The sequence below is a fragment of the Tyto alba genome, unplaced genomic scaffold (genome assembly GCF_018691265.1).
Source record: "Tyto alba isolate M040663 unplaced genomic scaffold, T.alba_DEE_v4.0 Super-Scaffold_40, whole genome shotgun sequence".
Lineage (NCBI taxonomy): Eukaryota > Metazoa > Chordata > Aves > Strigiformes > Tytonidae > Tyto > Tyto alba.
The window spans coordinates 45978819-46004404 of record NW_024881316.1 but is presented as its reverse complement, the minus strand read 5'-3'; the positions used below and the strand labels follow the sequence as shown (position 1 = coordinate 46004404).

The 25586-nt window shown below is 40.0% G+C and overlaps 1 protein-coding gene across 3 annotated transcripts in view; it reads right to left on the bottom strand.

Moving 5' to 3' along the window:
• Window positions 1–25586, bottom strand: part of TFAP2D (transcription factor AP-2 delta) — a 55667-nt gene that overhangs the window by 18994 nt on the left and 11087 nt on the right. For all 3 annotated transcript variants that reach the window (XM_033005060.2, XM_033005058.2, XM_033005061.2), the window contains 4 exons: window positions 18558–18723; window positions 15703–15821; window positions 9343–9484; window positions 2489–2602 (listed from right to left, as the gene is read on the bottom strand). In XM_033005060.2, the coding sequence (XP_032860951.1) occupies window positions 2489–2602; window positions 9343–9484; window positions 15703–15821; window positions 18558–18723 (541 nt within the window). The remainder of the gene's footprint in view (window positions 1–2488; window positions 2603–9342; window positions 9485–15702; window positions 15822–18557; window positions 18724–25586) is intronic.

The window sequence follows — 25586 nt, the reverse complement described above, 5'->3', positions numbered from 1 at the left end:
TAAGAGCCTTCTATGATATTTAATCTCAAGAAGGCAAGTAGTGGTAGGAGGGCTTCAAATGACCTAGCTGTGAAGGCTGCAAATTTAGGGGATGGGAATAATGTTTTTTTTTGCCTACACTAGATTTACAATGTAAGTGTCTAGTGTGTACTGGTTGGCTAAGATCCCATTCAGCTGGAGATCTAGATCATACTGCTCAATCAGTGGAGTTTAGAGAGAAATTAAAGTCACACTAATGTAGATGTCTATGTTAGGCCTGCTTAATTGTAATGTGAATTTCACAGTCTATACAGATGAGGTCCCTAGAGACTACAGTAGAAGTTATACACCTGGCTGAAATGGAGACACTTACATGTAGATGAGCAAAGATAGAAGTCTGGGTCAGAAGCTGGGTCTGACCTCAACTTCTTTACAATAGATGGAAAAGGAATATGGTCTCAGGTTGGCTTCTGAGTCTGGCATTACTCATCATTCCTTAAGCACAATCAGAGAAGGCTGTCTGATTGATTTAATCCCAGGGAAGCAGCTGTGTAGGATCAAGACCTGTGCTCTTCTAGGTGCCCATCTTCAGTTCAACACTTATTGCCTACAGCAGGCATGAAAAGAAGTACTGAATGATCCAGGAGCTGCCTACAGAAGCTTTGTACTGCAACCTACTCAATTGCAGTGGAGAAAGAAGGATGGGAGCTGTACCAGTTGACAGCTTTTGTAACTGAAGCCTTCAGCATTTTATCCTGACTGCTATTTCTTCTTTAAACACAGGAATCCTTGGGGATCAGCTACCTTGTATCATGTTTACTTTGTGTGCATGTAACGGGGAATGATCTGTTTTTCCACAAGCCTAGTTAGCCCATTAAAATCCCTCTATGAATATCCTGTATATAAGTTTCCCTTGGTGTGTAACTGTAGTTAGGTATTTTGGAGTGTGTGTATGAGGCAAAGTATACATAGACATAAGTGGTATGTGTACGTGTGTGAACATCACTGCATGAGAACCAAAGTGGGGTTGTCTATGTGTGTTCATATACAAGTAGGATGCACACAGGTATGTGTAAGAATAAACAGGAATGTATGCATTTGTGAACTACACATTATCCTTGCCTCTTCACACCCCTCAACAGATAGATGGAAGAAGTGCGATGGTGGGTGTTTTGGATTCCATTCAATGTTTGAGGGATTAAACATTAGTCTGAGGGACTAAGTATATCACACCACCTGGTTTCTGGGTGCCTCATGCTCTATCAGAATCTTAATAACTAAAAGATGTTGGGGCACAGAAGTTGTCTGTCCAGCCAATGAATGAAGAATGGCTCAGCTGGCTGTGCTAAGGAATATGTAACATCATTCTAAGGCTTTATAGGCCTAGAAAACCTGTTTGGTGTTATGGTCTGTAAACAACTCTCTGGAACAATCCTTTATATGTTGATTTTTTCAGGTATCAGCTAATGGCTAGAAAAAAAAAAAAATCTGCATCTCAGCTAGTCATGTATTCCTCTCCGTGGTCTGAGCAAAGACAGGAGCACCTTTAGGATGTTTCATCACACTTATCTTTGATAAATATCTCAGATGACCCCACTATTTCAAAGTAGCCCCCTGGAAGTTCCCACCTCACTCTTGACTGTATCTAGCACATAGCCTAAAGCAAAAACTTGAAATGGCACAGCAACTCCTGAGGTAATAAATCTTTCTGATCCCAAAGTGTCTATGCACTTTTATCAATAACTTGGATAAAATTCTGATGAGTTTGGACTTAGTGTTCATGTATCATGGGTCCTTGCCTTCATAACAGCTTCTTAGGCTGTCTACACCAGTAAATTAAACACTGCTAGGACATGGGACCAGGAACTGAGTCGAAATATATTAGTAGTCTCTGGCTTTTTAGTCTGAGCCTGCTCACATTCTCCCAGATCTTTCCAGGGTGTTGTTCAGGAATTAGTGCAGTAAGACTGTTTTAGTAGGTAGTATATTTCGAGGCCAGTCTGCTTTGGATGCCAAAGAGTTAACAGTATGGTCACAGAAAGATGATGTCAAATGGTCTCAGTAGCATAGATGAGGCTTTGGAATTATTTAATTAATTGGTAAGGATGCAGCCTAACTGTTCCTCCTTTTATTGCTATTTGATTCATCTATATTGTCATTTTGGCTCTGAGCTTGAGTTTCTACAGTTCTGGACCATCCACCCTGTTGGCTGGTTTGTAATTTGGATCACATCTAGGGTAAGAAAACTTTCTAGCCAGATGGAGAGATTTGGCCAGCAGATGTAGAAAATTGCTTACTCAAACTCAGACTGGAGTCCTAGAAGCAGGGTGAGTACAACTAGCCTGAACTATATTGCTGGGCAAACATGCACTTTTAACAGGCACGGATGGCAGAGGGATTATGGACATTACACTCTTCTAGAAAAAGGAACAAATACCATTATAACATCACATGTAGTCTTTATAAAAAACGTGGATTTTAGTTAATTGTTCCTCTTTCAAAATCATACCTGAAATGTGTTAAATGTCTCTGGATGTCGAGGTCTAATATTGGAGTCGGCCTGGAGGATCCGAGGGGTGATCTGTCTTGACTTAGAAGGTCTTGGAATTCTTTACATATTTGTCTAAAAATAAAATGGAAAACCTTAAATAAGACAGGTATAATCCCTTCCATAAGGCTGCTTCCCATAACACTGTCATTTTATCCTTAATAATCTCATTCATAACAGAAAAGTTTAGCAGAACCACTGTTAAAGAAGTTAAAAGCAAATGAATCCCTCTCTTGTTTCCCTGCCCCAAATTCTCAGAGCCAGCGACATACAAAATCTCTTGAACAGGAATAGTTCCCCTTTGGAACCACATTAACATTGACATTTTAAAATGTGAATTCTCTCTTGAATTGGACCCAGTTTGGCAGTGTCAAGTGTGGCCTAGCTCACCTACACTAGAAGCAACTGTTATGGTTAAAGAAAATTGTGAACTAGAATTAGATCATGCCTGAGGACTTTGTGTGAATAAACCACTACTTATACATTTGCTTGTGAGCACTGGTTTACCTGTAAGTAGAAGTCCTGGCCATTTTGACCTTGCCTTCTTGACCCCCTACTCTTAAGACAAATGGAGCACTAGGAGTTGTGAAGGAAAATGCTACCTTTGCTCTCCTGTTTTCCATTTGTGTCTATATTCTACTTCCTTGTAAGGTCTGGGGCAGAAGAACTGATGGTCCTCAACTGAAACCTCTCCCACAGGTCTGTCCAGAATGAGAATTCATTCCAGCAGCTTTATTTAATTTTCTTACTGAAACATTCATTAAATTGTTTCACATTTCTACCATGTATCATGGAGCCTAAAGTAGATATCTACAGCAGTCCAGAGGAGTTGCATCTTAAGTGCCTCTTTCTCTCTGCTGACTGTAGGAGGAGCTCAGTGACTCACTCAGCTGTCTGTGCCTACACAACAGACAGGCAAATGAGGCAAATCCCATCATCTCCACTTTTTCTTGACGATGGTTTCCTGGGCAACACACGCTTTCAGTAGGTAGGACCTGGGACCAGACCTTGGCACCTTGCAATGGGAACTCAAGCTCTGTCTTGCCTGGTCTCCTACCAGCATAGTAGCCCAACTTCTTTGGAAAGGATGAATGGTCTTGCTGTCTTCCCTCTCCCTCTCAGGCCCTCCCTGAGGCTTCTTGGCATCTGGGGGCTAAAAATATCCCTTGGGATACCTCTATATAGGACCTAACACTAGGAGAGACCTGAAAATAAGGCCTTTTCATTTTTTATGATACTGTTGTATTGGGCCAATTTACAGATTAGTCTAGGAATATTTTACCAATGTATTTCTTAAAAAAGAAACCAAATCAGATCCATTTAGTGCATGTCCTCAGAAAAGTACTACCTAGACCATGGATGAATAGAGACACCACTTACTTTCATTTGGTTTATGATACAGTTAACTAAAAAATGAGAGATCTCTTTCTCATGACTTTTCCAAATGAACATATCATGATTGTATTGGAAATATAGGCACTTAATGTGTGATCAGGAGGGCATGATGCTCACTAGATGATTGGGACACGCAGTTGGGTTGCCTGATACTAGCTTGAGACTCAGTTGGATTGACCTAATACTGGTCACAGTGACTACATATAACCCAGTAAACAGTGATACCTAGTAAAGTATACAGTGCCAGGGGACATTCTTATACCCTCATGCAAATTGTCACCATCTGATAAGTTATGCTCCTCTAGCCTCCTAAACAGCGTGACTCAGAATAGATCCTGGTGTGGGCTATCTCCCAGGACTTACTCAGAAGATATTTGGGAGTGTTCAAGGACCCATTCTAACATTTTAATAATATGGACAATTGCAATCTGATGAGTCAGTGTGTACATTGTTTACTTTGTTAGCATAGATGCAATCACTGTGCCTGGGGCCAATTTCTAATACTAAAGGGAATCTCTGTGGTCCCTGATTTCTGTTAGAAGACACTTTGCACATCTGGTCCTAGATAAAATTTGAGTTCTTCATTATCATCTTGTAATCCCTGTCTTTTGGGACTGGGGCATAATGGAAAATAAGTGAGTAATCTCTTCTTCTTGGTCTTATAGAAGGTCCTACATTGCCAAGTTACAAGCAAGGAAACTATACTAACCCGGTTTTACCCCTCCTTATATTACTGTTCTTCAAGTTGTGGACATAGACCTTGGATACCACAGCTCTCTCTTGACTAAGAGGAGAGGAGATGCAGAAAACTATTTCCTGCTGTGCTGCTGGACTTCATCCAAGCCTGATTTCTGTAATGCTTGTCATCTGTATGGACCCAGACATCTACCGCTTGAAAAGATAGCATTGTCTTAGCCTTTCAGGCAAAGAGAGGTATTCAGCAGAAATGTATGTAAATGCAGCATACAGTTTTAATGAATCAGGTCCTTAGAGGAAAAACAGTTCCTTTCAACAACTAAAAACAGTCAGTCATTTTGTCTTCTAAACAATCTGCTATCCCCAGTCGGCCCTGTCAACACTGCTCTTCTCTCCTTCCTCCAACCTTTACTTTCTACCTGTTGAAAAAGTTCATCTTAAAAGTTCTTATATTTTGACAAAGGAAAGTGTCAGAACCAAGTGTGCAATTAAGTTCCCTTCTATCTTCACATGTCAAAAGTCTTTACTGAATGTTGGCAGATTGAAAGAAAAGAAAAAACTTTTTTATTATACATGAAAACCTGTAAGAGACAGTAACCTACTTTTTTCAAGGAGATTTCTAGGCAAAGTGGTGTCTCAGAGCCTCCACTACCAATAAAACATCACCTGTGGTAGTGACAGGGAGAGAGGCTGACAGTTATTTGCTGAGTTGGACTATGACTTTGAAAAAGCAAAGAAAGATGGTTATGCTATCTTAAGGGTCACAGATTAATAAAAATGTCCTGGTGACTCCTACAAAGGAGGCTCCTAATGATTTATGATAGATGGTCAGATGTGCCAGTATATGACCAGGAAAAGATGAAAAATTCTGTAGTGGATCAGAACAAGAGTCCATCTAATCCATGATCCTATCTCTAGCAGCAGCCAAAGCAAACGTTTTGAGACAAGTATAAGAGTGGGATAAATGTGTGCTCATAAGTCTGATATATTCCAAGTGCGGAAGAGTTGCCAGGCATCCAAAGACCAGATATCAGAGAGGTGTTCGGCAGGTCCTGTGCATATGGTCTCAGAGCTACTTTTCAGAAAACTAGCAGATTGAGCACATAGTGTCATGGCTCAGATGTTGATTGCCCTGTACTGGCTCTAAGCAACCCCACAATAAAACTGTTATTCACACTATTCAGTGTTGTTCTGTGTAAATGTGTGTGTACCTGTCCCTCTGTCTCATGTGGAAGGCCTTATGGTGAGATACTCTGTGATGTTTCCCATAGCACAATGTGCCTTTTCATCAAGTGGAATTATTGATGTGACCTTCAGCAGTTCTGCATCTGTTCTAGCTGCAACCTGATGAGGTTCTGTCCCCTGTTGTAAAGCCAGTCAGGATCTCCCACACCTCTGCAAGGTGAACTAACCCATGCCAGAACCCTTTGATCAGAACTATGACAATTCAGTCTTTTTTTTTTTTTGAAGCATCTTGCTCTGGAGTGTCCAGACAATCATCTACTCAAAGGAGGTGAGTGCATAGAAAAAGAATTATAGGACACTGGCTTCTCTCATGGTTTACCCCTTTCTTACCCTTTCAGCTCTTAACTAAAGCTTACTTCACTCCCATCCTGCCCTTGATGTCACTTGTGTTCAGTGTTGTATAATGCTACAGAGCCCAATCAGCTCTTCTTCCCATGATAATTGTCGAGTAAAGCTCTGATCCTTCATTGTCTAGACCACCAAATCATTAGAACGGGCCATCGCACCATCTTGTTGCATCAACTAGTATTGTCCTAGGCAGGTCCTGAGTGGGCAAGTGTGACAGACCAACTCCAAGGGGTAGTTTTGGAAGATCAGGTACTTTAGCACAATGAATATGGTTTGTTTCATAATAGAAAAGGTCAGGATGAGCAGGACTGTGAAGAGAGTGTTACCTAAAGCTCAGTGGCCTCCATGTATTAAAGAGGGCTATCGGCATCTAAAATAGTGGTCTTTAGCGTTCACTAGCCCATGGGTGGGTTGCAGTTCTGTGCATGGCAGCTGAACTACTTCCATTCAGGGTGGGTGGATTGCTTGATTACAAGGTATAGACGCCCTTGATAACACTGGAAGCTCCTACTGGACACTGGAGACATCTGCACTGTAGACATGAAGGGCTCTGGTTACCCACATATAGCTATATAGTACCTAAGACATCCATAATAACTGGTAGATACAACACAGTAACAGAGACCTGTGTTCTTCCGGAGCAACAGCTGGTAACCAAGCTGAATAACCTAGTTCACTTTAAATGGCAGCAGGTGCCTATGTTTGGGCAACTGAATCAAGCTACTGAAGTTGGATGTCTGAATCCAGAATGGAATCTCACCTATATACTCAGAATTGTGGAAATAATTTTGTTTTTTCCCCTTAATTTTCCTCAAGACCCCACATGTGGGAGATCTCACCACTTCTGCAGGATACTGGCTCTGTCCCAGAGTGGACATTGGTAACACACACAGGCAATAGCACTCTAGTTCTTTCTATAGGCAAAGCTTGCCATAACTGATTTTACCACCCCAGAATTTTAGTGTTGTTTTTGGTGGCAGCATAATACTCCATCACTTTTTATCAGCTGTCACAACTCACAAAAGCAAGAAGCAGGGCAGTTGTCAAATTACTGAAATTACAAACCTAGAGCTTATATATGCCTAGTGAATAACTGAAACTCCTGACAAATAACTAGAGTACCTACTACACATGGAAGCATAGCTGGGAAATACCATGCTAATATTAAGATGTCGTGGACCTGTATCTCCTGTAGTACCTGGACAGGACTGGTCTGTGAATCACTGTTTTCCTTCCAGGCAGGAGAGGGCAGTAGTAGCACACACATTGACCCATCTGTCCCTCTTACAAGCACTGACTGCAGTAGGATATGACCTATCTTTGTATTATCCACAGACCTCTGATCAATTTGCTGGTGTTTTTAACTGATGGAAGAGAGCAAAAAGTAATTTTGTTCCTTACAAGTGCAGGATAACTGCCTACAAGCCCAAAGTTCACACAGGTTAAGAATAATGCATGCCTACTACTCCCCATCTCAGTAGTAAAGGAGGGTGAGAAAGTAGGTATAGAGTGGTGAGAAAGGGTAGTGAGACTCTTGTGTGTCTCTCAGTGGAACAGTCTTTGGAGGAAGGACATAACAGTTACTCATTGATTATTACAACCCATGGTACTATGATCTCTCACTAGAGCCAGAAAAGAAGGGGGAAGGTTTGTACCATTATGGTTGAGTAACATTTTATAGATGGGGCAAATCCTCCATCAGGGACAACTTGCAGTCTTAACTCTTGTTTAGGTTGGGCTGTCCAGCAGAAGTGTCAGCTCTTACATAGTCAGGGGAGCAGATCATTAATGGTCTATACAACAATGAGGAGAAACAACTTGCAGAGAGGAGCTGTTTCTTGCCAGCTCGTTTATATTCATGTCTCTGAACACCCTTGCACCCCTAAAACAGGTGTGGATATAGGTAAGAATAAGATCATATTCCACTTATATTGTTCCTTTTAATCTACAAGGAACTTAGGAGCATGAGGTTTCTCATCCTCTTCACAACCAGCAAATGCCCTCTGAGCCATATGATGCTCTGCCTATCACCTCAGAGCAGGATCATAGGCTATATTCATGGGAAAAACGAGCCTGGGATATTTCAATGCATGTTGTCTCTGGGTCACCTTCAGGGCAAAGAAGTCTGGATACAAGAGGGACACCAAGGTCAAGGGATCCTGTTCCCCACAAACAAAGCAAAAAACCATTGGGACACAAAGGACAATTCTGTTGCTGCTCAGCCTTCTCCCTTGCTACAGGGTGATTCCTCTCTTTTGGATATATCCCAGCCTGCATGATTTCCCAACATTTCCAGCACTAGGTGTGGTGGTTTGAGAGCTTAGGTTTCTGGCCTCATGTCTCCTGTAGCCTCAATGTATAACACTGCAGTAAGTGCAGGAAGAGTATTAATATGTTCAAGACTACTCCATGCAGGCATACCACACACTCAGTGTAGGTCTATGTTGTTCCATGCAGACTATTTATCCCTGTTTCCCATGGCTCATGAAAGCTAATTCCTCCCTCATCAAGACTAATTAACCTAGATGAAATGTTATCCTAACATGATGTTACTGCTCCAGGGAGGTGAGTGGCTTATTTAGAGCAAAGTCAGGTGTCTCCATGTGTCTTTAATAGCTTTAGCAAAGTTCCTCTGTTGGTGTACATTGTTCCAGTGCCTTTGACTTCAGAGGAACTCTTGCAATTTCCGTCCAGAGAGGATCTGTCCCTCTGCAAGCCATCTCTCCCTTAGTAAACTAATGATAATTATCCCACAGTAATCAGTACTTCAGTAAAAGCTTAAATCTCCTGCTCATGCACAAACAGTAGACAAAGCCAGTCTTTGCCCTATAGATCTTACCATATAATAATGTCCCCTCCTCTCACCTAAACAAAAGCATTTGAGAAGACATACATGCCTCCTTAACCGCAGGCAATATGAGGATAACCACTAAAACCTCATTGAAGTAAATAAGGTTCCTCTCACAGCATCTCTAAAGAGGATTGCTCTCACTTGCTGTCAGTGAGTACTGTTGTGATAGCAGTCACTGCAATCCCAGCTTCATACTCCCACTCCTCCCTCCCCCAGCCCCCAGATCCAAAATGGAGAAGTGACAGACAGATTTCTTTTTTAGTTTCTCCTCCCTTCTTACTTTGTCGCTAGGATCATCTTTTTCCTCGCTGTCTGCTCTTTCTGTTCCATGTGCTGTCTGGCAATGTGCTCTCCTACCGCCTTGGCAGGGAACTCTGTTTCACAGGTGTAGCCGAAATCTCTGGCCAAATGTAATGCTTCCCCTGTGGGAGAACAAAATGGGTCAGTCAGCTTTTAGGGTTATTATTATCATCATTATTATCATGCTTACAGAATTTCTTCCACTCTTAAAAAAAAAAAAAAATACAGTAACAAATCACTTTTGTAGACATTCATTCCCAAACTCTGTTACAGATTTTAACCCATTTGGCCTGCTCATGCTTAGTCATCAGATGGTGCCAGCCAGAAGAGAGGGAGGTTATTCCTCTCATGAGAAAATACTGGTCAAGACACTTGGACTTAGCTGCCTCCCCTGCCACCAGTAAGTACTGGGCAAGTTTTGTAAGCCCAGTTTATCACTGATATCGAAGGCATAGAAATTAGTGGAAGGTAGGAATAAATCACTCTGAAGAACTGAGATTCAGCCTTTGGTGTTTCACTTTATCTCTAAAGGAATAACCTTCTACCCCAGGAAAGAGTTTTGGGGATAACACACATTTCAGCATATTTGCACATGGGTTAAGCCAGCAGGCAGACTACAAGTGTCCCACACTAAAGATGAGCAGACCCCAAAGTAGAGCACAGAAACAATTCTCTTTCCAAAAAGATTGCCGTCAAAATTGACCAGGCAAAACAGAAAGGGATGACAATAAAGAACACAATTGATGCTTTCTAGGTGGGGAAATCAAGGCAAAGGGAGTACATGGCTTAACTAGGCTTTGTAAGAAGCCTGTGACAAAGGCAGGTGCTGAGCACTTCCCTACCTTGCTGCAGAGACTGGACACCACAACCCAACTCCATGCTGGGTGCCAAATGCCTCTGGAAGAACCTAGCCCACTCTACTAGTGCAGAGAATTCAGAATTTTATTTTAGGGTTTACTGAACACTCTGGCCTGCATGCTGTGACTCTGACAACTTTGGTGTTGGATTTATCTGATCAAACACAGCTGCCCAGAGTGTGAACATCTGTGGATTAATTAGTCTTTCCCTGGTGGGAAATAGGCACTTCCAAATTACACTTGCTCTGCTCTCATCATAGGAGGTAGAAATAGGTCAGCTACCAGAAGTCTATCTGTATGAGTGACTGGGGTTAGGGTGTTGTGGGCTTTTTATTTTCTTTTTTTTTCAGAGCTGTGTATTTGATTGTCATCATGAGAGGGGCACTGGACTCTGGCTCTTTGGAGACCAGTCTGATGCTGCAGGTGAACAGTTAAGAGGGATGCAGAACCTGTAACACTTCCCTTTGAGAACATGTGCAGTGGAATTCCTCTGATTAAATGTCAGTATTGACATCTGACCTAATGCTTTCAAGTCAGTGGAGACAAACTAGCACCTGAAGCACGTATCACCCCACACTAAAGTAGAAGGTAAAAGTGGATCAGAGGAATTATAGAAATGTCGAGGTTAGAATGGAACTCAGGAGATCACCTTCTGTTGAAAGCACGGCCTTAGATTAGGTTATGGACTTTTCAAGCCTAGTCTTGAATATTTCTAAAGATGGAGATTTCACAGCTTTTCTGGGCTAACTAATCAAATGTTTAATTATTAATTTATTTTCACTGTTAATCACCCAGAAGTGCTGATTTCTCCCTGTTGCCTACAATGAGATGTGAGAGGACAGATACAACTATAATAGAGTTTATGAGATGCATCCCATCCCTAGAAAGACTGGGTCTACTCTGCACAGACTTGAACAAGCCAAGGAAGGTGAAAACTTCCATGGGAGCAGAGGTCCTGTGCTAGGGGCAGCATGATGCATAAGGAACCACAGGCACCGACCTCTATTCCAGAACTTATTCTTCACCTTTTCAGAGTTTACTGTCTCCTCTTATATGAATGGTATTTTTACCAGAAAAATAACTGTCATTTCCACAAGCAAATACTTTGTTGTGTGTTTATCTGACCTAACTGGATTTGAGTACTGGTAAAATATATGCACTACTCCCAGGGGATGTGAATAGAAAACTGATGTATACTGTGAATGCACATTAGGACTATGCATATTTGTTCATATAAGCATGCACTTCCCTATGAAATAAGGAGTAGACATTCTCAATTACAACATAAAATTCTAAAAAAAATACAAATCTGGACATGAAAACACTCCACAGAACATGATTTATCATATCTCACAGTTGAACAAAGATATAATTTTGAACATGGACCACATGATAATTTGGTATTTAGAAGCAGATTGTGATATATTTTTATATATATTAATTTTTGTTAAACTCAGTAAATAGAAGTCACTTGTATTACTGTACAATAGGAAATAAGTTCGCTTGATAGGCAAAAGTAGTTTGTACAAAATGTCATAAAAGATGTTCTCTTTTTTTCTACATGATGATTTGTACAAACATTTATTTCAGGAGAGAATGTGGAAATTTTGGAAATATGGGTGCATTGACCTCTTGTCTTTTACCTTAGGTCTGCCTTCTTCTGCCTAGTTATTATTTACACCAGGGAGAAGTCATACTAAAGGCAGAAACCCCTAAATTCCCTGGCTATTACAGCGAGTTGCATTGTTTCAGCCTAGAATCAAATTTCCTTATGTGCAATATCTCCAGCTCTTTCCTCCTGCAGAGACAAAGAATGGGTGCTGGGAATCATTGATGCTTTCCCCTTAAATCCAGCACACGACTTTGCAAGTATAGGCAGCTCTGCCTTTCCTATATAATTTGACAATTGACCAGAGAGCTTTGCATGATGGAAAAGGAGAGTTGCTGAAGCAGAATTGGCAGAGACAGCTCTGGAAAACCTCAGTGGAGAGACCAGCCATGTACCTTGACAGGTTTTTATGGGCAGGTGCAAGGAGCAGTGTGCGTGTCTCCTGGGTCTAACAAGAGTGAGAGATGATCCTATGCAGAGCAAAGGCAGAAGCTGTGTCCCAGGAGAGGGACACTCAGCATCTGAACCTCCTACTCTCTCCTCAGCTTTGCCTCCTCCGGATGCTCTACCCAGCAGAAATGCTACCCAATGGGAGGAGGGACAGGCAAGAGGTGGAAGGAGAGTTTTTTCTATTTATAGGGTGAGAAGGGAGGAGGAAGAAGTGGAAGGATATTTAAACAAAGGCTGGTGGGGGAGAAGTGTGACAGTTGATAGCAGGGTGAAAAAAGTAACTGCTGACATATTTTTCTCAAGAGTTTTGGTCCCCAAATGATGAATGCTGTCAATTCTGTGCCTAGGAAATTCAGTGTCTTGATTAAGTTTGACGGGAAAACAAATTCCAGATTTTTCACAACTGTTTTTCTGGTTGTTTTGTTTGTTTCTTTGGTTGGTTTGTGGGGTTTTTTTTGGTGTATTTGTTTGTTTGTTTTGTTGTTGTTATTGTTTGTTTTGTTTTGGGTTTTTTTGTTATTGCTGGTTTTTGGTTTGGTTTGGTTGGTTGTGGGTTGGTTTTTTTTTTTTTTTTGAAAACCTGATGGTTTTAAAATCATTCATACATTTCTTTTACCTGCATCTAAAACCACGTTTATCCTATGTCTCTGCCTTATAAATGACTTATCCAAACAGAAGGGGACATCTCCCCTCTTACATCCTTTCTTGCTCCCACTGGGGAGGCTTTTGCCTCCTTTGAGCCATCAGTAAGGCTTAGCCTTGTCAATGTAGTATTTAATGGAGGAGCCTTTATTGTATTAGCTGAAATGTAGGAATTTTCCTTTCAGAGCTGGAAAATGACCTTTCCCTTCATCTGATCTAGGCACTAGAGGGCATCCCTCACCTACAGGTTGCACAAAGCTGTGTCCCATACTGCTGCGGAGAGTCTTGCAATGCTGAGTTCTTTCTCTCAGTCTGTCTTTACAACCGTTGTGCTGATTTATGTGGATGACAATGTAAAGAATAGAACTGATCTGTCAAAAAAATCCTACTTTGTGTCCCAGAAGTCCCTACCAAAGACAGTAAAGATGTAACCTAACCAAAACAAAAATAACAGTAAACACCCAGCAGCAATGCTGAACTCCAAAAGAAGTAAGTTTGCAGAAAACAAAGGACCACAGAATAATTTTCATAGAATCTAGATCTTCATATGACCACCACAGTCTATAAATTCATTGTAGTTCCTTTGTTGAACTCAACAGTACTCCCCAAATCTCAATTATTTTAGTCTGCGTTATAGGAAGAGAAGTATTAGCCATGACAGAGACTTTTGAGATGGATTTGGTCAATCTACCTAACCACCACACAACTAACTTTGTTTTTTCTTACCTCAAATAAATATTCAGGAGGTTGAGCATATTCCTATCTTACTGAGATATTGAAGGCCTTGATACATTGAAGATTTAGTAATAATAAACTTAGAACCATCTAAAGTAATCAAGAATATCACAATGCTGGGTACTTCTGAGAAGTCCATACAGTGCATCTGGTATTTAGGGATTTAATAAGACTAACAAATCATTATATCAATTTATGTATTGACATCAGACAGAAAAATCCAATGCTGTTTTCTTCATGTCCTCTAAAACCCAGAATAAGCTTGTGTCTTTCAATTTCTGCCTCCTCCAGCAGCAGGAGCCATTGAGAGACAGGTTTCCTTGCAGAAACCGTATTACAAGTTAGTACCCCTTGGAAGTAATATCTGCATGTACAAAGGGAGAACAACTTATACCACAAATAATTCAATGAGCACTGTCAAGTTTGACCAAGGGCTGGTTACATAGACAGAAAATGAGCTTAATTTTGTTTTCTGTTGGATTGTTAATGCACATGGTGGTGTCCTTCCCAAAAATTTCAGTAGACAAAATTAATGTTTGACATATCTGTGCAAACAGATCTCTGTCAAGTGAGCTTGGTCTCCTCTATATATCTTTAAGTCTCACAGTAAGGCAGTCCAAGAACAAAAACAGTGCCATAGACTTGATAATAGGTTTGCTATTGTCTTTGAGTAAAGGACAGGGAGACCAGGACAGCTTCATCCCAAGGAAAAAAAGGAATCTAATCCTGACTTACAATAAAAGTACTTTACCATCAGTCCCAAGCCAACAGTTGAAAGAGAGGTTTGTCTCTCAGTCTCTTCTGATAATGAGCAGCTGGCCACATATCTGTTTAGTCTTCCCTGCTAAAATCCAAGGTGCATGAAGAACTGTGAGGGTAAGGACAGTCCTTACTCCTGTAAACTGGGGGAGAAAATTCCCTTTTCTAAGACTGTAACTCCATCACAGTTTTCTCTTTATTACAAGCAGGTGTGATAAGGACACACCTGTATTTCAGAGCAGCCCCACTGAGGTTCTGTGTGCTCAGTGGCCCCTGAGAGCCTTAGTTCCTCCTCTTAGATGATGACAAATGTCCACTGTTGTGGATTCAGTACTATTTTTCCACTATTTGAGATATTAAAAACCTGACTAGACAGAGTCCTGAGCAACCTCTTCTAAATGACCCTGCTTTGAGCAGGAGGGTTGGACTAGAAGATTGCCAGAATTCCCTTCTAGCCTCAGCCTTTCTGTGATTCTGTGGTAATATGTGCTGAGACCTCAGCCTACATGCCTAGATCTGTATGGACCTTTCAGGTTATGATCCTAGAAGGTGCTGACCTTTAGGATGAGCTGAGTGCTCTCAACATTAAGGGGGAGGGACCTGAAATTCCCAGAGCTACTACTCACAGCCAGACAACAAACCGAGTACTTAGTGGAGTCACCCAGAATAGAAGAGATTCAGGTAGAGATTCTTCCCTTTGCCTGAGGGGTTTGAACCCGTATCTCCCAGCTGAAGGTTTGAAGAGCCTGGCAGTATTTGGTGAATGATATTTAAACATCAACTAAAGGCCAAGGAAATATCTCCTGGGCCTGTCTAGAGTTTATCTGAAAACAGATTTCAGTCATTTATGTGTAGGGGGAACAGTCTTGTCTAAATATTATGCCTTCTTATGGGAAAAAAAAAAAAATATCCCTTTTTTTGGATCAGCTCCAGGAAATTCACAAGTTTAAAAAAAAGGAGGATAAACAAACCTACTTATAGAGTTGGGTATAAGACATTCATCTCTCTCACAAGAACACTTGGATCATTGATTTGTAAGTCAGATCCCAGCACAGAAAACACAGATCAATGTTGAGGAAACTGCAGGACCAAACCACTTGCTGAGAGCCAAGACATCTCAGAATGAACTTCCATTTTGCCACCCCTTCTGTCTGTGGATTTAGGCAAGTCAGTTCTCCTCTTTGTATAAAATACAGATTATGGTGTTTAACACTGTGGCTGAAAAGTGTTGTATACAAGGAAACATTTTATTTATGTTTATACTGCATTGTAATATTATAAACCCTACCTTCTACCAAGGAAGTCAAGAGTGTGACATTTGCTGCTTTTCTTCTTCCTGCAGGCAAATTCAGTCCCAGTCTGTCTAATTTTTCTCGCAAGCAACGTCCTCCATTCTTGGATTTTGCTCTATCATGAGAGAATAGTAGGAGAGAAACTTGTCTTTATTCTGCACTTTTTTTCCTATTCTAGAAAGTCTAGAAATTGTACACACCTTATTGACAAATGTGTGGGTTAATGCCTGCACTTATGACATCAACATAAAATCTTTCACAGCTGTATTCTTAACGTCCTGCTCACCCTATACGAGTCTTTCATGTTGGTCCTTTGACAGACATTTTAATGCTTGTCAACAGAGTCATCAGATCTTCAGACAGCTTTCCACCAAGTGGAACCCATCATCCTGATTTGGGCACAGAGCCTGGGATTGCAATGGCTGAATATAAATATTGACAGTGTGGTTGCTATATCTGATTTAGCCCCTCCAGGCTCCAGAGAAAATAGAGAGAGAAACATGTACTCCTAGAATGATATTATACAGACATTTGGAATGAGGGGACTTTATCCATCTCTCTCACCTGACAATAAAAGGAAGCCAGATGGCTACTGAAATGTAGATACTTATGTGGAACCCAAATCTAGCTATCCCTCTATAATTTCTGTAGAGACCTGGGTACTTAGAAATGTAGTCCACAAAGCCCAATATTTACAAGGAAGAAGGATAAGGCAATAGGAAACGCTGAAGCTAAGATCCCAGCCATCACTGGTTATCTATGTCCCTATCCCAAATGCCTACATGACTTTGTGATCACAAAATGATTCCTGGTGCATCCCACATCTGCTTTTCTACAGTACCTCAGCATTTGAGACATATCCACTTATGCAGAAGACATAGATTCTATTTCTTGCTCAACCTGAGGGAATTTTAACATGTCTTTTAGACAAATGCTGCATCCAGCTGTCAGTGAATAACTAATATTAAAACGCTTAAACATTGAATAGAGCAGTGACTGGAACCAAGATCTCTTCCATCCCAAATGAGTGACCTGGTCATTAGATAATAGTCATCACTACAGTTACACCTTTTTCTCCAGCAAATATTCAATTAGCCCCAAATGAGATTGAGGGGCCCCCAGCTTAGAAAAAATCATCGCTGAGTATTAAGCATGCCTATCTAGATGTTTTGAGGTTCAGGTTCAAGTTCTTTCAGGCAGAGGAAGGAACCAAACCTGGTATACTACCATTTGGAAGGTCATTTTTATGCACTAAGAGATAGTTCAACTTTGACCATGTTGAATGTCAGGGAATGCCTTCTGAGAACACTTAATTCTGAAGAAAAACTAGCTGGGGAAATCTTAGATGGTGACTGCTGACAGGATGCAAAACCAACCCTGCCAGGTCTCAGGCAAACCATGGCAAACATTTGGTTTTGCCAGATCTCTGCTGGTCAGCTACAGAGTGTTTGAGTCTGTTCTCTAGTTGTGACACCTACAGGTATAGCCTGACCAAATCTATTAATTTACACTCCCTGCTCCATAAACCAGAATTAGAACATCCAAACTGCTGGCTGGGAGTAGTCCCTGGCTTTTGTTAACTCCTGAACTATGCCTAGGATTGATCTGGGATGATGATTTTTGGTCTGGGTCAAAAATTTATGGGGATCATTCTAACATTTTAACAGAAGAGACATATGCGTCCCCATGTTCAGGCCGATGCCCTTGCATTCTTATTAGCTTGTACTGGTATTGATGAAACCTGTGGTATGAGTATTTAAAGTCAATATTTCTGTGACTATTAGCTGAAGACCTCTCCAAGTTGAAGCAGTAACAGAGCAAAACTTTTGAGGATATAGATTTTGGATTTCAATGTCTCTAGAGGCAGGTAAATGGGGCTTGTGTCCCTGAAACAATTTTGTGATCTATAGTCCTTACTCTGCAAGATGGCTCGAGACAGCTCTTGGACTACTACATACCTTAGAATATTGCAGGCTGGTTAAAATATCTTTCAGTATAAGTATGAGGATCAGTGTGGCCTTCAGTGACAGCAGTGAAATAGCCTATGACTTTCCATCCAGTTTTGATCAAAGGCCATTCAAGTAGTTTATGCCATCTAAGTTGATGCCTCAGGGACATTGCGACTTACATATGCCTGGCTAAATTACAGCTGCCTCCTTGTTTTCCACTTGCAATGTGAGACACTGTCTGCCACTTCCCTCTTCTCTGCTACTGCTCTCTGCTTGCATCTACTCTGGTCAGGGAAGGGTCAGAGGCAAAATTATACCTAATTACTTGCTTCTCCTCCAGTATCTCACAATGAGAAAAATAAAACCATCATGTTCTGCTAAGTCTATCTTTTCTGTAATCAAAAGCCATATAAAAGAGAACGTGAAAAAAAGACATCCCTACAGCTCCATGTTTTAGATTTTTATGAGTGAGGGTTGTAACTACACTTGGTAAAACAATTTACTTTGAAATAGTTTCTCAACAAGAAGTCAGATTTGTAGCTGTGGTGAAATTTTCCACACACTGAGGATCTTCTTTTTTTTCATTCAGAACAAGTCAAAGTGGCACCTACCCATCTCTGATGAGTAATTGAACCAAGGGGATTGAAAAAAAAAAAAAAAAAAAAAATCAGTTCAATTAAAAATGTAAACTTCCCAGGAAAAATGTCAACAAAATCTTCATTTTTCTCATTTATTGAAAATTCCCCTAGAAACAGTGCTCACTCCCAATCCATCTCCTCCTGTTTTCCCAAACTGTGACCACCTATCCAAGTGAGGAAAGAGAACAAAACTTATTTGTAGAAAATAAAAATTACAGAAATTACAGCACTGTCTAGGACTTGTTATTCTCACCTTCAACTTACCTTCTCAAAATACCTCCTAAGAGGGAAGCATTGAGGCATTCTGGTGGTGAAAGGCGCCTCTTCACTTCTGCAATGGTCACTTTGTACTTCGAAGTGGAGCTGAGGAGAGATAAGCGACCAGGAACAGAGCAGAACAGGTCGGTGGGGTTAACAACACAGGTGCCACCTATAAAGCAAAAGAAATGTTAGAGTGGGAGAAATCTCATATTCCATGTTTTGACAAATTCAATCATGAAGAACAATCCTACTGTGTCCTTGTGGTTGTTTTTGCTGTAGTTGTTCTTATTATTGTTCTTTTGTTTGGGTTTTTGAAATATTTTTTGGGTGGTGGTTTCATATTTGGTTTTGTTTTCAAATATTACATCACATTGTTGCTTTGAGAGAGATGAGTGGATTGAAAATTCAGTCCAACAAAAGTGAACTATTAGACCTTGTAAGACCTATAGTCAAATTAGATCATTATGGCTACCTTATTTTATTTCATGCTCAGTAAAAATTACATATTCTCAGTCTTTTGAGTCTTGTATCTAATATGATTAACAGCGTAAGATTGAACCACATTCTGGTATCACTCAGGATTTTAAAAAATGCAGTTGGTGAAAATTTTAGGACATCTGTTTTAATGAGATGTGTTCATTTTAACTCTCATATCAGTGTTTAGGATAGCAAAGTTGCAATGGCACTATTGGTTTGCAGTGATTTGCAGCCAGAATGGCTTTCCGTGCCTTTGAACTCTCATATGCTCCTTCTAAAGTTAGGTCAAATCCTCAGATGATGTTAATGATTGAAATCTATTGAGCTACATCAGTTTATCTCAGGTTATTTCTGGAATTGTTTATTTCTTGAAAGTGGCACTTACTTGGCCTGGGTCTAAAATTGCTGAATGATCACCAAATCTTTCGATGAAGACTATGATCAATAACTCCTCAGGCAAAATTGAGCTTTTAACTTAAAGCTAATATGTGAGAGAGCAAGAGAGAAAACTTTCTCTGCAACTGATCCAAAAGGATATTGCAAACTTCCAGGGAAAAAAAAAACCTTAAGGACTAGCACATATTTTATCACCAAGTGCAAAATATTTTTCTTTGACCTGCCTTCTCCAACCTAGCTATAATAAAAAATTCTGTGGAAGAAATAAATCTTACTGCATGCACAATTTTTCCCTGGGGAAAGATTAGAAAAAAGAATGAGCTGCATGTGACAGTGATATAAAATATCATATAATTCAATGCACTACTAGAAGGAGTTCAGATGGTTTCTGTGAGGGCAATGATATAAAGACCTTCTTATAGCAGAATGAATTTGTGCTCAACATTCATGTTTAAAGGAAGTATACTATATTTTTTAAACTACCATGACAATTTTTTCTTTCCTGTGAACACCTTAATCTTTTTGCACTGCAAGAGCTCATTTTGTTATGCTTAAAAATTTTAGTTTGCAATCTAAATTATGTAATGAGAATAGAATAGACTAGAATAGACTAGACTAGACTAGACTAGACTAGACTAGACTAGAATAGAATAGAATAGAATAGAATAGAATAGAATAGAATAGAAAAAAGAAAATATTAGTTCACTTTGGACAAGATCTTAACACCTTTATATTTTCCACACGTAATCCCTCTTAAAATTAGGTGACTATGCATGTTCTAGTTTTAGCAGAGACAGAGGAATATAACTGAAGGATGAAACTTAATTAAAGGCAGACTATTGCTCACTTACATAAAGCAAACAGAATTTCTTTCCAAATATTTCAGCTCTTGAAGGTATATTTAAACATTTGTGCTGACAGCAATACCAGAAAAGAACAGCTCCTGGTATAAATCCCAGATGGGTGAGATCCTGTCTCAGTACAGCAGGTTATTTTATGACTTTTCTAATTATGCTACAGGATAAATATTAGTGTCCACTTCTCAGACAGAATATAGAGACAAATCATACATCACCAATCATATAAACATATCAAGGGCACTTATGCACATTTTTGCATAGCTCAAAGCTACAATTCATGAGCTCATATGCTCACATACAGAAATCTGGTGCCACATGCCTGAAATGTTTTTGGTTTTTTGTTGTTTTGGTGTTTTTTTTTTTTTGTGGTGTTTGTTTTTGTTTGTTGTTGTTTTTTTTTATATATATATATATATGAAGCAGGGTTGCACAGAAACCTATGAATAGTTTCAATCAACATTTTCAAACTTCTGGTCTGTCAGGTACATTTTTGTAGAGTGTTAACACTGAGTAGATTTGTTTATTTGGCATCTCCTGCCACACAATACATATACACACGTTTACATATATACGTGTCAAGAAAACAGTAGCAATGTGTACATATTTATTTACTTCAATAAGTCTGTAAATTTTATAATGAGTGAGACTGTACTGAAATCAGTGTCATATTATAGTTTATCTTCTTGCCAGGTTAAGCCAGTATGCATACTATTTATGCCAGATAAATAATAGTTCCTTTAATCCAAAAACCTGTTACCCTGCAGCTGCTCCTAGTCTAACCAGAATTTACTGGAACACATCTCATTACTATTTAGTAAAAGGTTGTTTACAGTCTAAAATGTTTAAAAATGTCATGCCTATGCAACATGATCTTAAACAAAGCTATTCCAGGTAAGCCAGGTATGGGTTAAAAGTAAAAGAAATGTGTAAGTCATTTGCTTTCCAGAAACATGGAGAACAAGTTGCAAATTACAAGAAGGTAAAATCTGTTGCATATAATTATTTCACTATATTAATTATTCATTGACACAACAACAGAGAGCGGTGTAGTGTTTTCTAGATGAAGCTATGTCTTTGTCACAAACTGTGTGCAGTTTCGAAGGCACAGATCTCCTACTACAAACACCACCTTAGAGAGGATGTGGATGAAGTCCTGGCCTTTACACCAGGTGGTAAACAGAAAAAAGGCATGACAGTAAACAAAGGGAGGGCTTCTGGAAAAAGAAAGGAAAAGAGAAGTGCGATCGCACTGGAAGATGAAGGGTTAAGTTTCTTGCCAAACACACACGCTTTAGTGCATTCCTTCCTCCATATTCCAATCATGCATTAGAGTGGACAAATGATTTTGTGAAGAAGTGCAACTCAATGGGGAGAGGGCAAGGTATGTTTTAAGTTGCACTAAGCAGCAGCAGCAACAACCAGCTTTTCTTTCCTGACAACCCAGTGACACTGTAGGTGCTGTTGGAAAAGTCAGTCCTTGTTTATGGAAAAGTTAGTCCTTGCTGGTTGTGTCATAACAGGGTATTTGAGAGATAGGATGCTAACAAATACCAGCTGAAGAAGCAGAAGAATATCTCAAAACAGAACTGAAATAGTGCCTTTCATGAGTCTAGCAGTTCAGCCTGGAGATCCATATTCCTTTTCATAGCTTTTACTTCCTTTAGAAATCTTTACAGACTAGCTTCTGGTGCCAGGATACATAAGATCCCATCAGCTCATCAAATGAAGAGCCCCACACATAGCCACAGCAAAGTAATATGTCCACCAGTGTACATAAAAAAGGGAAAACTGAGGCCATTGTTCACTGACTAGTTATCCACACCCTTGGTCCTACTGCAAGGTTAGGAAAAAGAAAATGAGAGCAGGCAGAAGGTGAGATAACTGGTAGGATCATCCAGCAGATTGCTTCAAGAATTTCGTGCTCCAAGTACCACATGAAATGGGCCTGTGAACGTTAAAAAGACTCGTTTTAGGATAACTGTTTATTCCCACAGGGAAGTGATTGCGTGGTCTGGTCTGACATCATCTGTTGCCATAAGTTACTGTGTTAGAGATGACTGTAAATGGTGATAGTTGTGCTCTTACAGCCACACAGATCTAAAGACACAAGTAAGACAAGATTTAGACAAAGAGGGGGATACCTTTTGTATTGCAGCTGGTAGATTAGGAAAAAAAAGAGAAAGAAGGGAAGCTTTCAGGCACACAAGCCCTTCTTCAGAGCTTCTCTTTCATCCAACTCTATTCAATTACTTCTTCTTTCTTCATGACAGAGTTTTATCCTCAGATCTGTCATCTTCATGTTGATTTCAACAAATATGATTGTTTGAAAGGAAAAAGATGGATGAGGAAGAGATATGCTTTGTGCATCAGACCACACTTGTGTGAAAGACCCAGAGTCCAATACTGCAATAAACTGAATTGCATCAGCTACTGAACCACCTCAGGAGATTATATATAACCTGATCTAGTTGAAGATGTCCCTACCCATGGCGAGGGGGTTGGACTAGATGACCTTCAAAGATCCTTTCCAACACAAACTGTTCTATGTTTCTATTCTATTCTATGATTATTCTCAAGTGGTCCGAGGGAGAGGGATAACAAAAGACTACATTCATTTTTGCTAACTTACTTTTGGGTCCCAAACTTTTTCCCTCTAGCTGACCGATTCATGCTCAGCACAACATACTCCTTTATGTGAATTGCACTTTTGCTTTGTTTCCCAAGCCTAGAATGAATAAAAGTTAGGCTATGTGATATTGTAAAAGGTAGTCACATCAAAGATCAGGAAAGTATATTCCCTTCCATATTCCTGTCTCCCCATCAAATAGCAGAAGTCAGTACAAAATGCCAACACAAGCTGATGATGGGTTGTGTAGATGACAGTAGCAAGAACAACAGAACCAGACTGTAACCCAATAGTCTTGTCGACACAATGAAAATACCAGTAACGCATGATGAAAAAAGAGCTTGGTCTGTTTTGATTGTAGGTTTCCCTTTGTATAGAAGAAGAGGACAATAGGGTGGCTGGGGTATAGTGTTTTATTCTGATTTAGTTATGCACTTGGGCATCAGATGAAATATAAACCTCCCTAATGCCCTCAGTGTTAAGTATCTGTACATCTTTTCATTGACAAAAATCCATATTCTCACATGTTGTATGCTTTTCATAATAAGTAATGCTATTGCTTTATTAGGAATGAGAGAGAAAATTATCCATTGAAGTCACTGGATGATTTTTTTGCACTTTAGGTACAAATTTTTTTTTCAATGTGTGTTTATAGTTTTGTATAGATACACACAATCCTACACTCCGCAAGATCATTTCTTATTTGTTAATTGTAACAGCTGCAATACAATGGATATTTTATATTTATCCAGACAGAGGTAGTCCCTTTCTCCAACTTATTCACCCATAAATATTATGCAGTTGTGGAAGGAAACATCATAATATACTGGTGACAACAGTGCAGAAATACTGTGACAACAGTGTAGAAATACTGCTTATTTTGTTTTTCAGGATATATGCATGTTTATGTGCTTGTGTACATTATTAAGTATAAGCATGCGTGAGTGCCTGCAGATTAATCTTATATAAAATATTAATAACAAGTTATGCTTTTTATTAGTCTATTATTTATATCTACAGGTGTTGTTAGTAGGATTCTCCAATTTATAGTATATTTTCTACTCTGTTCTGAAATTCTGGCAAGTTTACAGTATGTTATAAAATGAAGATATGAAAATCTGCCTCTCCTCAGCTTTTTTTTCCTAGCAAGTAGCAAATGTAAGCAAGCAGTTACCTATATAGAGTTTATAAGTATTATTTAATCCTATGTTCAGTTCCTAAAGATCTATAAGCAATTTAAAATGTTCTCCAAATTATCCTACACAACCTTGTCATTAATATCAGGAACTAAATATTCAAAGTTCTCATTTATCTTAATTTGTTGGGAAAAATATCAACTAGCACTTTATTTTTTCCCTCCAGTTATACCTTTTGTTTCACTTAAGTTAACAAACTTCCCATCATGTAAGTAGCCATGTAAACCAGCTTGTTCCATGAACACAAATAATTCTGAGATTATGTCCCTCACTATAACATTCATGCTAAGAAAACAAATACACACCCGCATGCACAAAATAGAGGTTTTTTTAAATATAAACCAGAAGATTCAGTAGGACTGAGGGGATGGTCAGCAGTTTTTAAGACCTGCCTCTTACACAGTGGTTTTAAGGTTATTAACCATATTAAGAGTTTTAAGTTTAAACAATGTGAAAAAAAAAAAAATAGTGTAGGGGAAGCAAGGTATTACAGTGGAAAACAGAATAATATAAGTAAGGGGGATTGTTACTGGAATTTAATTTTAAAGGTTGTATGAAAGTACAAAAGGATGTTCATCTCGGGCACCCAGGATCAGCCCTCTGTTACGGAGATGTATCAGCACTGACACAGGAGCACTCTTACAGCTCCTGCGGTGAAGGATAGGACCCAAACCAGAGCCAAAAGAAATCTACTTCATTCCTCTCTCTTACGCACAAGCCATAAGAACTCACAACACTTTTTAATGCCTCGACGGGCCCTCTCTGCAGCAGCCGTTTGGGAAAATAGCTGTGCATTGGGGGACGGGGTGTGTGATCCTGAGTTGGTGGCTGTGGGCCAAGCACCTGAGGGTCTGGTAAGGGTTTGAGGCTCTGCCCGTGGTGCCCCACGAGTGGGCTCTGAGTGGGGCAGAGCGAATGATGTTGAAAAGGGGGGGAGCCGTGCTCCCCGCAGGAGACACTGGCGGGTTGTGTGTGTTGGGTGCGTGGGTGTTGGGTGTCCACTTGTGTTGTGCTTCTACAGATTTTGTTCCCTGCCTCTGTGCCTGAGATTGCGGGGCACCAAGGACTGCTCTGCGTGGTGTGCAACCCGTGGGCGTGTGGCTCTGAAATCTCCTCCAGGGCAGGCCAAGACGGGACTGTGGGCATCGGTGCCCACAGCTCAGAATGGAGCAAACAGTGAGACAGAAAACATGTAATACACTGTCTCTATCCCAGCAGCAGAGGGGAGCAGCACAGACCCCCAAAGTGGGTGAGATCCCTACCCAGGGGCTTTCCATCACCCCTCCGTGCACGGCCAGAAAACATCCCTTTGCAGATCATCAGGGAAAACAAACAAACAAGCAATCAAACAAACAACAACCCACGGAAAAAAAAAAAAAAAAAAAAAAAAAAAAACAAAAAACCAAAACAAACCAAACCCAATCAAATCCTCAAACAAACAAAAGCACCCAACCTCACGTTTCTTCCCAAAACTTCT